This window comes from Phyllopteryx taeniolatus, chromosome 3, assembly GCF_024500385.1.
Source record: "Phyllopteryx taeniolatus isolate TA_2022b chromosome 3, UOR_Ptae_1.2, whole genome shotgun sequence".
Lineage (NCBI taxonomy): Eukaryota > Metazoa > Chordata > Actinopteri > Syngnathiformes > Syngnathidae > Phyllopteryx > Phyllopteryx taeniolatus.
Genome location: NC_084504.1, coordinates 8,524,665 through 8,540,362, shown reverse-complemented (window position 1 = coordinate 8,540,362; position 15,698 = coordinate 8,524,665). Strand labels below are relative to the sequence as shown.

General features: G+C 40.5%; 1 protein-coding gene across 1 annotated transcript in view; it reads right to left on the bottom strand.

The window, feature by feature from the left end:
- Positions 1-15,698, bottom strand: part of aacs (acetoacetyl-CoA synthetase) — a 66,543-nt gene that overhangs the window by 22,374 nt on the left and 28,471 nt on the right. The window contains 2 exon segments of the mRNA XM_061766862.1: positions 162-284; positions 10,108-10,172. Coding sequence (XP_061622846.1) covers positions 162-284; positions 10,108-10,172 — 188 coding nt within the window.

The following is a 15,698-nucleotide window of genomic DNA, read 5'->3' as shown; positions in this document are numbered from 1 at the left end:
GCACAACAATGAACCGAAAGGGCCTCTGTGGGTGTGTGGGTGTGGAAAAATGTACTTTTCTATACATTTTTCCCTTTATGTGTCAATCATTTTTGTAAGCTTGTGTGTGGATGAACCACACGTAGGGGAATAAAAGAGGAGAAAAAACAAATAAAAATCACCCGAGATGGAGCCCAGCAGCACGTCACTTTTGATGCAGCGGTACACGTAGTCGTAGCTTTGGGGCTTGAGGGGGGAGCCCGTGGACAAGATGGTGTGCAGAGACTGCAGGTTGTGGGTTTCGGCTGCGGGGGAAAGATACAAATAAATAAATAAATGATTGGAAAGAAATTGTGAAAATTCAAGGGAAAGTGCAGGCAGATGATTGCCCCGTATTTTTGTGTTTAAAACATGTACAGTATAGGCAAATATTAAATATTAGGGGTGGAGCTTTAATGCATTAATCACGATTCATTAATTACAAACAAATTAATTAGTTTAAAAATATTGATGCATTTTAATCGCATTTTGTGTTCCAAACAACACAGATCCTTTGTCAGTGCACGATTTCCCGGAATACCAATTACACTGACGCACACATCAGAGCTCAGCTACCAAAATGGAGAAATTGGATGAAACAGCGTTGCTAGGACTTGATGGGAGGTAGATTTCATTTAAAAAAAACTACCCGATGGAAGCGTGGTTTTGTGCAAATTGTGCAAAAAGGAGTGTTCATACCAGCAAAGCACTTACACCCTCCAACATGTGATCCAACTTTTCAGCTGCCACACAGAAACCATTTGAAGGGAATACCGTTCCAAGAAAAACTGTCACTTCAGCTTTTGGTGCGTTTCATTTTGGCCAGGGATATTTTCTCTTAGTTTTTCAACAGTTTTCTATTGAAATGCAATTAAATGCATTTGTCCAGTGTTAATAATATTCCTGTTTGTGTTCATTATTTGATTCAGTCGTCCACTTAATTCCATTTAAATTAAACCATGTTGCTTTTTAGGACAAATATTGTTACACAATTAAAATGTGATTAATCGAGATTACTATTAAAGCCTCCAATTAATTAGATTTTTTTTATATTGAGTATCACCTCTAGTAAATATGTATAGAGTTGTGAATTGTGATATGAGTGACCCAATTTCGGCTTGTCCCGGTTGCCACAGCATGTCATTAGACAAATGTAAATATCAGACAAATATAACACAACTGTTTTTAAATTGTGATTTCATTTATTAAGGACTAAAAATATTCTGAGTTGTGTGTGAAAAAGTAATTACACCCTTGTTAAATCATGAATTAATTGTGGCTAATCAGAATTTTTGATTAATTTTCACTGATGACGCCCAAGCTTGATTACCTCCAGACCTGTTCAATCAAGAAATCACTGAAACAGAATCTAAAAAAGATTTTTTTTAAACGAAAAATGAAATGACACAATTCAAAGAAATTCCAGAACAGTCGAGAAATAAAGTAATTGACATCAGTCTGAAAAGGGTCACAAAAACTATTTCTAAAGCTTTAGGATTCCAGCAAACCATAGGGAGAGCCATTATCCTCACATGGAGAAAACATGGAAGTGGTGAACCTTCCCTGAAGTGGCCGGCCTACAAAGATCACCCCAAGAGAACAGCAATGAGTAATCCAGGAGGCCACAAAGAAACTCACAACAACTTCTTAAGAACTGCAGGCCTCCCTTGTCTCAGTTAAATTTGTGTTAATGACACAACAATAAGGAAGAGACTGAGCAAAAATGGCATCAATGGCATAGTTCCAAGACGAAAACCACTGCTGACCAAAAAGAACATAAAGGCTCAGCTTACTTTTGCAAAAAAAAACATCTGAATAATTCCCAAGCCTTTTGGGAGAATATTACATGGACTGTCGAGATGAAAGTTGAGCTTTTTGAAAAGTGTGTCTCCTTACTTCTGGCGTAAATGTAGCACATCATTTCAGAAAAAGAACGTCATACAAACAGTCAAACATGGTGGTGGTAATATGATGGTCTTGGGCTGCTTTTCTCCTTCAGGACCTGGACAACTTGCTGTGATCGATGGAATCATGAATTCTTCTCCTTAACAGAAAATCCTGAAGGAGAATGTTCAGCCATCAGTTTGTGACCTCAAGCTGAAGCGCACTTGGGCCCTGCAGCAGGATAACGATATAAAACACACCAGCAAATCAACTTCTGAATGGCTTAAAAAAGCAAAATGAAGATATTGGAGAGGCCTAGTTAAAGTCCAGACTTGAATCCGAATGAAATGCAGTGGCATGACCTTAAAAAGGCCGTTAATGCTTGTAAACCCACATTTTTGCTGAATTCAAACAATTCTGCAAGGAAAAGTGGGCCAAAATATCTCCACAGAGATGTGAAAGACTCATTGCCAGTTATAGAACAGTTTATTTCAGTTGCTGCTGATGAGGATGGCACAACGAGTTATTAGGTTGAAGCAAAAGCAAAGCAAAGCAAATTTATTTATACCGTGGATTTCATACACAAGTTAACTTAATGTGCTTTACATGATTAAAAGCATTTAAAAACAAAGAAAAAAACAGCTTATAAACATTTAAAACAAAGAGGAAAAAGATAAAGTACAATTAAAACAGCGTACAGTGCAAGATATATCATTTAAAAGTGGAAATGCTCTAAAAAGCATGAGAAAAAAGATTTTTTATCCTGGACTTAGAAACATTCACACTTGGGGCTGATGTCACTTCTGTTGGCAAATTATTCCATTTCTGTGCAGCATAATAGCTAAATGCTGCTTCACCATGTTTGCTTTTGGACTCTGTGCTCCACTATTAGGTTTAGGGGGGCATTACTTTTTCACACAGGGCCAAGTAACTGAAGTTGTGATTTTTTTCATTAACAAATGAAATCATTTAAAAAAACGTTCATACTTCATGCCAATTGCAAAATGTCTTATTTCTAAATTTGGATATGAACTGTAGTATAAACCAGTGATTCCCAATCATGGAGCTGTTCCAAGAATGATCATCAGGGGTGTCAGAGGAAATAATTTCATGAAAAAATAAATAAATAAATAAACGTACAGAGCTTTTACTCAATGTGTAAAACAATTTATAATCAACCTAAAATAAATTACCAACTGTGTTATCTTGTTTCAAGTTGTCAGTTACTACTACATTAACACATTGATATCCAAACAAAAGAATAGCACAAACAATTACCAGAGAAGGGGGGGAAAAATTTGTATATTGACCTCATATTGGGTCCACAGCGTCACCCACCGTGATGTTATCTTAACTCACATGTAGTGCACTTGCTATGAGTAAACGTGTGCTTAGTTATTTTTAACTGGCTAATACAGCTAACATCTTATTAGCAGCTTATGACAATCACATTGTCCACAAAAATATCATATCCTGACTGGTTTTATAGTTCCAAGCATTCACTGCTTCAAACTAGGGATGTCCCAATCATATTTTGTTGCACTCAAGTCCAAAGCTTTGATTTTAAAGATCTGCCGAGAATGCATTAAAAAAAGAACATACATCAGGTTCAAATCCGGCCTCGCCTGTGTGGAGCTTGAATGTTCTCCCCGTGCCTGTGTGGGTTTTCTTCAGGTACTCCAGTTTCCTTCCACATCCCAAAAACATGCTTGGTAGGTTAATTGAAGACTCTAAATTGCCCATAGGTGTGAATGTGAGTGCGAATGGATGGTTGCCCTGCCATTGGCTGGAAACTAGCTCAGGGTACTCCGCCTCTCGCTCAGAGTCAGCTGGGATATCCGCCAGCCTGCCCGCGACCTTAGTGAGGATAAGCGGTACGGAAAATGGATGGAAATGGATATATAGACACTGAACTGAACAAAACAAAACAAAACAAAACAAAAATATATATATATATATATAAAGGCAAAACCTTTGTTTTTGCTCCCATTTTTCGTGAGCTGGACTCAAAGATCTAAAACTTTTACACAAAAGTTAACACTTTTTCTACATACACAAAAGACGCAGCACTCTGGAGAAGTTTTTCGTCCAGGAAATCCCTGGACTTGGCCGCATTCATCTTTTCTTCGATTGCAACCAGTCTACCTGTCCCTGCAGCTGAAAAACACCGCCACAGCATGATGCTGCCACCACCATGCTTCACTGTTGGGACTGTATGTGTCTTACACTGAAGAGATGCTTCCGTCGGGCCACTCTGCCATAGAGCCCCGACTGGTGGAGGGCTGCAGTGATGGTTGACTTTCTAGAACCTTCTCCCATCTTCCGACTGCATCTCTGGAGCTCAGCCACAGTGATGTTTGGGTTCTTCTTTACCTCTCTCACCAAGGCTCTTCTCCCCCAATTGCTCAGTTTGGCCGGAGGGCCAGCTCTAGGAAGGGTTCTGATCACCCCAAACGTCTTCCATTTCAGGATTATGGAGGCCCCTGTGCTCTAAGGAATCTTAAGTGCAGCAGAAATGTTTTTGTAACTTTGGCCAGGTCTGTGCCTTGCCACAATTCTGTCTCTGAGCTCTTCAGCGTTGTCCAGCTGCCTTGTGTCAACCGTCGAGACCTTCAAGTTCCTGGGAATTACAGTCTCTCAGGACCTGAAGTGGGCGACCAACATCAACTCCGTCCTCAAAAAGGCCCAGCAGAGGATGTACTTCCTGTGGCTTCTGAGAAAGCACGGCCTGCCACCAGAGCTGCTGAGGCAGTTCTACACAGCGGTCATCGAATCAGTCCTGTGTTCTTCCATCACAGTCTGGTTTGGTGCTGCTACAAAAAAGGACAAACTCCGACTGCAACGGACAATCAAAACTGCTGAAAGGATTGTCGGTATCCACCTACCTACCCTTGAGGACTTGCACGCTGCCAGAACTAAGACAAGAGCATGCAAAACCCTCTCGGACCCTCCGCATCCCGGCCACCGGCTCTTCCAGCTCCTTCCCTCAGGTAGGCGCTACCGATCAATGCAAACTAGAACTAGCAGACATTCCAACAGCTTCTTCCCTCTTCTTAAACACCTAACCTACAATTCCATTACAACATGCTGGAAATGTTTTTACTTGAGTTCGTTGTCACATTTCTGTGGGGCCAATTATACATTACTCGTGCACTCACTGTAGTTGTCTCGCCACGCTGCACTATTTGCATATCTGTTGTTCACCAATACTGGCCACTCGTGTCAGAGTAGCATCTGCTCCATTTGCGCACTGATTGAGGAGTATCTGCAACATTTGCACAACCAACATTGTCCCAGATTATCGCACTACTCGTCACATTAAACCGCATACACTCCTTGAAGTCTCGGCACCCTTTGCACAATGGTCATTGCACCGGACTATTGCAATATTAGTCATTCGAACTGCTCTAGGTGCTAGAGGACTCTGCATCTTTTTGCACAATTGTCAAAAAAAAAAAATGTACCGGCATTACCAGATAACTAGCAACCCTTTACTGCTCAGTGACTATTTTTTTTTTTTTGTCGTCAATGTCTTTATGTCTCAAAAGTGTTCTCTGTCAATTGACTGTCTGTTGTCGTACTAGAGCGGCTCCAACTACCGGAGACAAATTCCTTCTGTTTTTTGGACATACTTGGCAAATAAAGATGATTCTGATTCTGATTCAGGCAGTTCCTTTGACCTCATGATTCTCATTTGCTCTGACATGCACTGTGAGCTGTAAGGTCTTATATGGACAGGGGTGTGGCCTAATCAAGTCCAATCAATGTAATCAAACACAGCTGGACTCCAATGAAGGTGTGGAACCATTTGGAGGACGATCAGAAGAAATGGACAGCACCCGAGTTAAATATAGGAGTGTCACAGCAAAGGGTCTGAATACTTACGGCTGTGTGATATTTCAGTTTTTCTTTTTCAATAAATCAGCAAAAATTCCAATAATTACACACCTTCGTGAGTAACACAGCAGTGGTTGCCAGACTGTACAAGAATAGTGCCTTATAGTTTGGGGTAAAATACTATCTCCACACAAATTCCAACTTTGTACTAGCTCGACACGCTGCAACCTATTCACGCTCATTTTTAGCCTCGCAACAACACACAATGTTCTATTTCCCTTTTGGTGTGCCTGTCTTTCTTTCTTTTACCAGTATAAGGGTTATTTTCTTCCGGTAGTTAGCCTCTGTATTTCCCTATAGATCCTTCATAGATTTCATTAAATATTTTGTAAAATTCCAAACTTGGTTGTGTTGTGAGTTTAAGTAAGCCTCTATCATCTAGAACTCGTATTTCATAAACCTTTAGATTATGAGACTCATAAAAGGTTTGTCGTCGCTTTCAGGCAAATCATCGTTATACATCACCACAGATGCATTTGATCCCACTTCTAACACCAACTGTCACTGTCACACATCTGTGGAGTGGTACTCACAACCTGGATTCCAACCTGGGCCAACTGAGAAGCCTGGCTCTTTGACATGGGAGACATACTGCTTTTCCTCACAGCTAACTATCTCACTTCTGACAACTTCTTCTTCAACTCACTTCCACTGTCCCACACAGGATCCATTGCAGGATCCTTTCAACTACGCACACTAGGAAAGAAACTCCGATTTCATTACACCATTTGTGATAGAACTCTGAGGAGTAGTACACAACTGTAGTGACAACATGTTCTGTCACACTCTGGATCCTTTGTCTAAGCTATATATGCTTGTAATTCAACACATTTTATTCCACTCCTGACACAAACTGTCACAACACAGATTCCAACCTGGGTCTATCAAGAGCCAGGCTTGTTGACATGTTCTGCAGATCTCTTAATACTGCTTTCCCACACACGGCTAACCGTCCCACTTCTGACACCAAAACTTTAAATGATTCAAAAGGATCTTAAATGTGTTCCTCTGTTTTAATCAACCACAACTTAAAACGCCTGTGTTAAGAGGCACCAGTGAATCATTACGCCTCCCAAAATTTATGTAACCGATTTGCTGCATTTATGCTAATGTTTCCGGCCAAAACAAGGGCAACGATCCGGCTGTTAGCGGAGAACGAGAAGTACGCGTCGGCCTTTGTGGCAGTCGGGAGTGAAAAAGGGTAATAAGATTAGCGGGACGGCTAATAAGCACTGACACTGCTCCGATTACGAGCGCGGGCCCATTTTCTATCTCTGGAGAGTCGCAATACTAAAACCAATTAGCCGGCGCTCCCGGTGACTCGTTTGAACGAGCATAACAGGATCTTTTATGCCCGTGATTTAGTGTCTAGCACGGCAAACTGTTGCTTTTGCCGCCTAAATGGCCGAAAGGACGTTAGCACTCAAAGCCGATCGTTGCCATCATCATCATCGTTATTGTGTCCATCTGCTCTTATTGTTAAAGCGCAAATTTACTGGCACTGGCTCACTGTGGACTGTTTTGAACTGCTATGTGTCTGTGTACTAGTGTTCACACTTGGACAAAATTGTTGGTACCCCTCTGTTAATTAATGAAAAACCTACAGTGGTCACAGAAATAACTTGAATGTGACAAAAGTAATAATAAATACAAATTGTATTAAAATTAACCCATGTAAATCAGACATTGCTTTTGAACTGTAATTCAACAGAATTATTAAAAAAAAAACATGAAACAGGCCTGCACAAAAATTATGGTACCCTTAACTTATTTTGTTGCACAACCTTTTGAGGCAATCACCGCAATCAAACGATTTTTGAAACTTTCAAGGAGACTTCTGCACCAGGTATTTTGGCCCACTCTTCATGAGCTAACTGCTCATGTCACAGGTTTAAGGGGTGCTTTTTCCAGACGGCATGTTTCAGCTCTTCCAAAGATGTTCAATCTGATTTAGATCAGGGCTCATAGAAGGCAACTTCAAAATAGTATTGCTCTTAGCGCTTCTTGGGTGTTTTTAGCTGTGTGCTTTGGGTCATTATGCTGTTGCAAGACCATGACCTGTGACTGAGACCAATCTTTCTGATAAAGTGTATCACATTTCTCTGTAGTCTTGAGATTTCATTGTACCCTGCATAGATTCAAGACACCCTGTGCCAAATGCAGCAAAGTAGCCAGAGAACATAACCGAGCCTCCTCCATGTTTCACAGTAGGGATGGTGTTCTTTTCTTAGTATACTTCATTTTTGCGTCTGTGAAAATAGAGCTCATGTGTTTCGACAAAAAGTTCCAGTTTTGTCTCATCTGACCATAGGACATTCTCCCAGAAGCTTTGTGGCTTGTTAAAATGCAACTTGACAAATTCTAGTCTCGCTTTTTTGTGATTTATTTTCAACAGTGGTGTTCTTCTCTGTCGTTTCCCATCAAATGACGACGGATGGTACAATCTGAAACTGATGTACCTTGACCTTGGAGTTCTCTTTTAATTTCTTTGGAGGTTGTTCTGGGATCTTTTGTTACCATTCATATGGTCCATCACTTCAATTTGTCATCAATTGACCTCCTGCGGCCACATCCAGGGAGATTGGCTACAGTCCGTGAAGCTTACATTTTTGAACAAAACTGTATGTGCAACTTTAGTCACAGGAACATCAAGCTGATCAGAATCAGAATCATCTTTATGTGTGTGTGTGTGTGTGTGTGTGTGTGTGTGTGTGAGTGTGCGCACACATGTGTGTGTGTGTGCTAGTGAAGAGCTTCCACACACAGCGAATCGAAAGTATGAATTCCAGGTGCGAGCCAATCAGAGGTAGAGTGGGACGGGTTATCGTTCCATACAATGGACATGGGAGTTTTGTTCTGGACTCGAATAATTTTCACTGTTGTGGTAACACCCGCTACGCCGCTCACGACGCAGCAAGCCGCTGGTAGACCGGCGTTTGCAACACAACCACAACTGGGACACTAAAGGGAAAGTTAACTGTTTATTTCAGGGGTGTCAAACTCATTTTAGTCACGGACTACATGTAGTCATGATTTCCCTCTGAGGGCCGTTATGACTGTGAACCCATATAAATGAATTATTGCCTCATATATTTATATGTACACTACAAATTGATGGATAACTAGTTTTGAAATCAGAAGCCTATATAAACATGTTTTCAACTATTACAACATTTCTTTTAAAAGGGTGATTGGTAACAAAAAAATGCTTGCAATATTTCAACAACATTACAAGCAGACATGCAAACACCAAAGACATAAAAAAGACTGGGGAAAGAAAATGAGCCACTCATGTAGGATGTAGCCACAATCTGGAATTCAACGCTGGAAAGGATCTCTCGTCTACTGAAGAATCAAGAAGCTGTTTTTGCTGCTTTAGATAAACAAAAGCACAATCTAGTCTCAAAAGTCCTGTCCTTGACAATTCATAATTGCATTTAGTGTTTCTTTAAAAAGCTCTATGTTTGACATTTATTTTGTAGATAAATAATTACTTTCCTGAATTATCTACTGCAGATTTGTGACTGAACTCCTTGGAGGTGAGACATACAGTATGTCTCATGTTCGGTGGTTTTACCTGCTCTCCGCCACCTGTACCGCACCATGGAGGTCTCCGATGATTACTCTACACTGTGAAATTCAAGACTGCCTTGACAAAGGACTTATCCCAACACTGTGATTGACCCATGCTTTAAGGATTTAAAATGTCTTGCAAGGGAGAGCAAGCAGAAGTTTGGCCCAGCCTTGAGGCCCTATTACAGGAACCATGTAAGGATACCACTACACATGAGCCAGCAAAGAAAAATAGCCTTCTTTCACGCTTCAGTTTCTTCAGACTCTGATTCGGACGAAGAAGCCCTGTGTAGCAGGGCCCTGAATTTGTACAGAGCAGACTCAACCATCAGCGAAACAGACTGCCCACTCCAGTGGTGGTCCAGTCGAGCAGGGACTCGTCAACATCTGTCTGTCCTAGCTCGCAAGTATCTGATGAGCCCTGACACTTCTGTTCCATGTGAGAGGCTGTTCTCATTTGCAGGTCACATAGTGACAAAAAAGAGAGCTGCCTTGAGCTCTGGTCATGTGAAAGGGCTAGTTTGTCTTAGCAACTGGCTGAAAGAGAGGGAGCGATTCCTTACACCAATTTTTGTTGGTTTTTGGGGGGAAGCCTGGAACAGATTAATGGCATTTCCATTCATTTCAATGGGAAAAGAGCATTAAAGTGTTTTGAGTTACGAGTGTGATCACGAAACAAATTAAGCTTTTATCTCAAGGTATCACTGTGTGTGCGTGCGTGCGTGCGTTGCTGACCGGGTTGAAGGTTCCTCTCCTGCAGTACAGACAGCCACTTGGCTCCAGTGCCGAAGATGCTGATGCTGAAAAATAAGAAGACACAAAAGACAAAATATTATTTAGATCACAGATAAGTGATGCTTTTTAACATTAGTCATTGTAGCTGACATGCACCCCGCAACCTGAGGCGCCACAGTGACTCCCCCACGACTTGATAAACTGGTTTCTCCCAAGCGGCCGTGCTGTGAGACCACCACTAAGAGGACACCTGGCGTACTTCAAGTGGACCCTAAACTAATTAACATCTACCCTAGAAATCTGAACTCCCAAACATCAAAGGACCCCAGATGTTTTCACCGGACCATTTGTCTTTGAATAGGAACAGATCACCCATAGATTTCATTAAATATTCTATAAAATTCCACTCTTGGTTGTGTTTTGTGTGTGTTTTGAGTTTAAGTAAGCCTCTATCATCTAGAACTCGTATTTCATAAAATGTAGCAACCTTCAGATTATGAAACTGATAAAAAGGATTCTCCTCACTTTCCCTAAATTTTATACATATAAAAAGTGACGTGGTGCCCTCCACGAGACAAAATTAGTTTGATTTTAACGGTAAAAACGTAAATTGGACTAAGCCGGAAGTGAACGCAGGTGTTTACCTTCCTTCGTATCTTTTCCCAAATTAATTACATTTAATATCAAAACCAATACACGCTACATCATGTAGCGTAAACACCAACTCGAAGCATTCCACCTATGATACCAAATGTCACAGAACTCTGTAGCAGAGATGGGGGACTCGAGTCAACTTGCGTTGCCAGTTTTATGACTTGCTTGGCAAATACTTAAGAAAGACTTGGCTTGACTTCAGACTTGGTAGCCAAGCCATATATATATATATACATATACATATACACACACACACACACACAGCGGCTGGAATAAGTATTTGACACGTCACCATTTTTCTCATTAAATGTATTTCCAAAGGTGCTATTGACATGAAATTTCGTTGTGTGTTATCATGTTAAATGACAGGGGGAAAATATTGAACGCGCCAACCGGTATTTATTTAATACAAAAGCCTTTGTTTGCAATGACAGCTTCAAGACGCCTCATGTATGGAGAAACTAGTCGTATGCATTGCTCTGGTGTGACTTTGGCCCATTCCTCCACACAAGCAGTCTTCAAATCTTGAAGGTTCTATGGGCTTTTTTTTTTAAATGGACCTTAAGTTTCAGTTCTTTCCAGGGATTTTTGATTGGATTCAAGTCAGGTAATTGGCAAGGCCATTCTAGCAGCTTTCTTTTTTTTCTTTGAAACCAATTGAGAGTTTCCTTGGCAGTATGTTTTTGGATCATTATCCTGTCCACCCTCGTTTCATTTTCATCATCCTCATAGATGGCAGCAGATTTTTGTCAAGAATGTCTCGGTACATTTGCCCATTCATCCTTCAAGTTTACCAGTACAATTTGCTGAAAAGCAGCCCCACACCATCATGTGCCCAGCTCCGAACTTCACTGTTGGTATGGTGTTTTTAGGGTGATGTGTAGTGCCATTTCTCCTCCAAACGTGGTGTGCATTATGGCATCCAAACAGTTAAATGTTGCTTTCATCCGACCAGACTATATTCTCCCAGTATTTAACTGTCTTGTCCAAATGCTGTTCAGCAAACTTTAAACGAGATTTAACGTGCTTTTTTTTTTTCCAGCAATGGGGTCTTGCGTTTTGAGCGTGCATACAGGCCATGGCGGCGGAGTACATTACTCACTGTTTTCCATGTGACAACAGTACCTGCTAATTCCAGGTCTTTTTGAAGCTCTCCACTGGTGGTGCTTGGCTCTCTGATTATTCTTTGCACTCCTCTGTTAGAAATCTTGCGAGGAGCACCTGATTGAGGCAAATTTATGGTGGTATGATTGGCTTTCCACTTATGTATTATTTCCCCAACCATGCTCACTGGAATTTCAGAAGCTTAGACATGCGCCTGTAACCAATGCCATTGTTATGTTTTGCAACTATTAGTTTGCGATGGTCTTGAGACAACTCTCCGCTCTTACCCATTATGAGATAAGTCTTGACTCACACCTTGGCAATGAGACCTTTTTCTAGGCCATCAATTAGGACTGAACCAGCTGATATTCATATGCACTGACAAGGGGCTGGATTGCTGTTTGATTATTGATAGAGTTTAGGTGTTATCTTGGATTTTCATGCCTTTTTGCACCTCCCTTTCTTCATGTGTTCAATACTTTTTCCCTGTGTCATTTCACATTTTTACACACACCTTAATTTCTGATCTTATTTGTTCTACTTTCTTTGTATGTATGGATTATTTGGGTTCTTCCCAACCTCTGGTGAAATTTTCAGGTCAATAGTGCTAGAAGACTCCATCTTTTTGCACAATTGTCAAAAAAAAAAATAATGTACCGCCATTAATAGATAACTAGCAACTAGCAACCCTTTATTGCTCAGTGACTGTTTTTTTTTTGTCAATGTCTTTATGTCTCAAAAGTGTTCTCTGTTAATTGACTGTCTGTTGTCGTACTAGAGCGGCTCCAACTACCGAAGACAAATTCCTTGTGTTTTTTGGACATACTTGGCAAATAAAGATGATTCTGATACTGATAGCACCTTTGGAAGTATATTTAGTGAGGAAAATGGTGACGTGTTAAATGCTTATTTCAGCTGCTTTCAGAAAAAATAAGATGAGACAATACAAGACATACAATACACACAAGTACACAGAATTGATTTGAATTGTTCACCGTCTTTGTTATTTGCGAATATGAGAACATGAGTACAAATGGCAAGGAGGCGACTCAAACGTTTGGAATTTTTTTTTTTTTTTTTAAATCTGACTTACCTCAGCACAAGGACACAGAGCAGAATATGTATTTGAAAAACTTAATAAAATACGGATAATACATGGTTAGCAGCAAATCGGTGGTGTGTATTATACTTAGGTCGGAGGGTTTTCCTAATTTTTGGGGTCGATTGTGGGGGTGCATACACTTGACATCATATTATACACAAGAAATTACAGTACGTAACAAAATAAAATCTGTAAATATGAATGTTCATGTTCATCTTTTCCCCGAGCTCCCTGCCATTTCATCTCTTTAAATCTCACAAATGTGAACTTCACATAAACTAGCAGAAATAAAATCAGCAAATGAGGTGTTTAAGCTGACATTGATGTTGCTCATATCACCCATTTAAAGGAACATCACACTTCTGCTTTTAAACTTTATACTTTGATCGACACTAACATTTCCATCCATCCATTTTCTGTACCGCTTATCCTCACTCGGGTTGCGGGCAATTTAGAGTATTCAATCCATCTACCACGCATGTTTTGGGGATGTGGGAGGAAACCGGAGTGCCCGGAGAAAATCCACCCAGGCACGGAGAGGACATGCAAACTCCACACAGGCAGGGCCAGGATTTGAACCCCGGTCCCCAGAACTGTGAGGCAGACGTGCGAACCAGTCGCCCAACGGGCCGCCTGACACTAAAATTTAAGACAAAAAAAATATATACCTCTGGTCTTTTTTTAATCATCTTAGATTTTTATCAGTTTCCTTAACACTTATGGTAAGATTCAAACAGGACAATCATGCTCGAATTCTACTTTTTTTTCTTTTTTTACTGCTTTTGAAAGTTGTCGATTCTGTTACCGTCCCAATCCTCAGAGGAGCCTTTTCCAAATTTTCACGGTTTATCATCGTCTATCTGTCTAGAATACGTGGTTAAAATTTTAGAAGCTGCCTGACAAAATCTCGAGGAGGACTTTTAAGGACCCCTGTTAACAGTCAAAATGAGACTAAGATCATCACTTCAAATCACGATGGCTGCCTTTATGTGCGTTTTCGGACATAGCTTCTTGGGACTTTTTTTGAGGGTCTACTTATGCTAGACATGTCTTTTAAATTTCATGTTGCTCAGTAGAACCGTCTTCAGGGGCTGATTTTTCAAAACCCCCGAGAAGGAGTTAGTCTTTGAAGGACCCCTGGTAATGGTGAAAAAGTAAGCCTAAATGACTGCTACAATCCAAAATGGCAGACATCCCATGTGTTGTCTCAAAAAAAAAAAAAACTTGTAACTTTTTTTGTGGAGCTACTCACGATAGACATGCCAATCAAAATTGCTAAATTAAACCGGGGGCTTAATTTTCAAACACACCTTCAGTTAATGCCAGGTTAGGTAAATGGCTACTTCAAATCAAGGTGGCTGAAATCTAGTGTCATTTCAGGCATGACTACTTGAGACTTTTTCGGGGGTCTGCGCATGATAGACATGCCGACTGATTTCAGTTGCTAAGTGAAACGAGCTGAAGGGGCTGAATTTTCAAAAACTCTCGAAGGAGTTTGTCTTTGAATGACAAAAAGTTTTTTAATCATTTTAGATGTTTATCGATTGGTTAGCACTTCAGAGCATCAAAAATAGACAATCTCAAATTCCACTTTTTTTTTCTCTTTTTTAGCTTGTTTCAAAAAAACCTGCTGCTACTTTAATTGATTATTGTAATGACAGAACTTTAACGAGGTAGGGTGGAGGTGTGTGTACTTTTTGGCATAAATGACCCCGGAGAGAAGTTGCCGCCATGTCATTAAGACAGATAGGAGCTTTTAACACGGGAGAAAGGTTTTTTTTTTTTTTTTAACCAATTAGGGTGCAGACATATTTCCCACATCGCCGTGCCGCAACAGGGGGCAAGCCCTGTGGGAGAGGCTGACAAGAACTTTTTTTTTTTTACACCCTCTTCCTGCAAAGGGAGTTTGGAGCGTTTAATTGGGGCTAAATCTGTCAGAGCCTCAGAGAGTCTTAAACTCACAGTTAGGTTTCCGGCTTTTGATTTGGAATTCCACTTGTCCACTCGCCTTATTACGTCCTGTAATTGGCATTTACAGTTACTGGACTTGGAGTTGCATTTTTGCCGCACAGGTTGATGGTAATCTCTGAACAGGGTAAAGATCTTCTACAAAAACATATCGCAATCTTTAGGCAGGGGTCTTCGCCACACGCGACACGTTTGGTCTGCTTTATGGCAAGTCGTCAAACTTGCCCACCATGCTCTGCAATTTAGTGTGCTCCATCTGTCTAGTACAGAGCCGTGAAAAGTATTTGCCCCCTTCTAAAATTCTTATTTTTTTGCATACTTTCTCCACTTGAATGTTTAAGATCATCAAACATATATAAATATCAGAAAGATAACCCAAGTAAACATAAAATGCAGTTTTGAAATGGTGAATTTATTCATTAAAGAAAAACAAACTATTCAAAGCTATCTAGCACTGTTTGAAAAAGTAATTACCCCCTAAATCTAATAACTGGTTGGGCCATCCTTAGCAGCAACAACTGAAATCAGGTGTTTTATATAACTGGCAATAACCCTAATCTTTCACGTCTCTGTGGAGATATGTTGGCCCACTCTTCCCTGCAGAATTGTTTTAATTCAGAAACAGAGGAGGGTTTTCGAGCACGGATGGTCTTTTTAAGGTCATGCCACAGCATTTCAATCGGATTCAAGGCCGACTTTGACGAGGCCACTCCAAAACTAACTTTACTACTCATGATAGACATGCCTGTCAAATGTCAAGTAG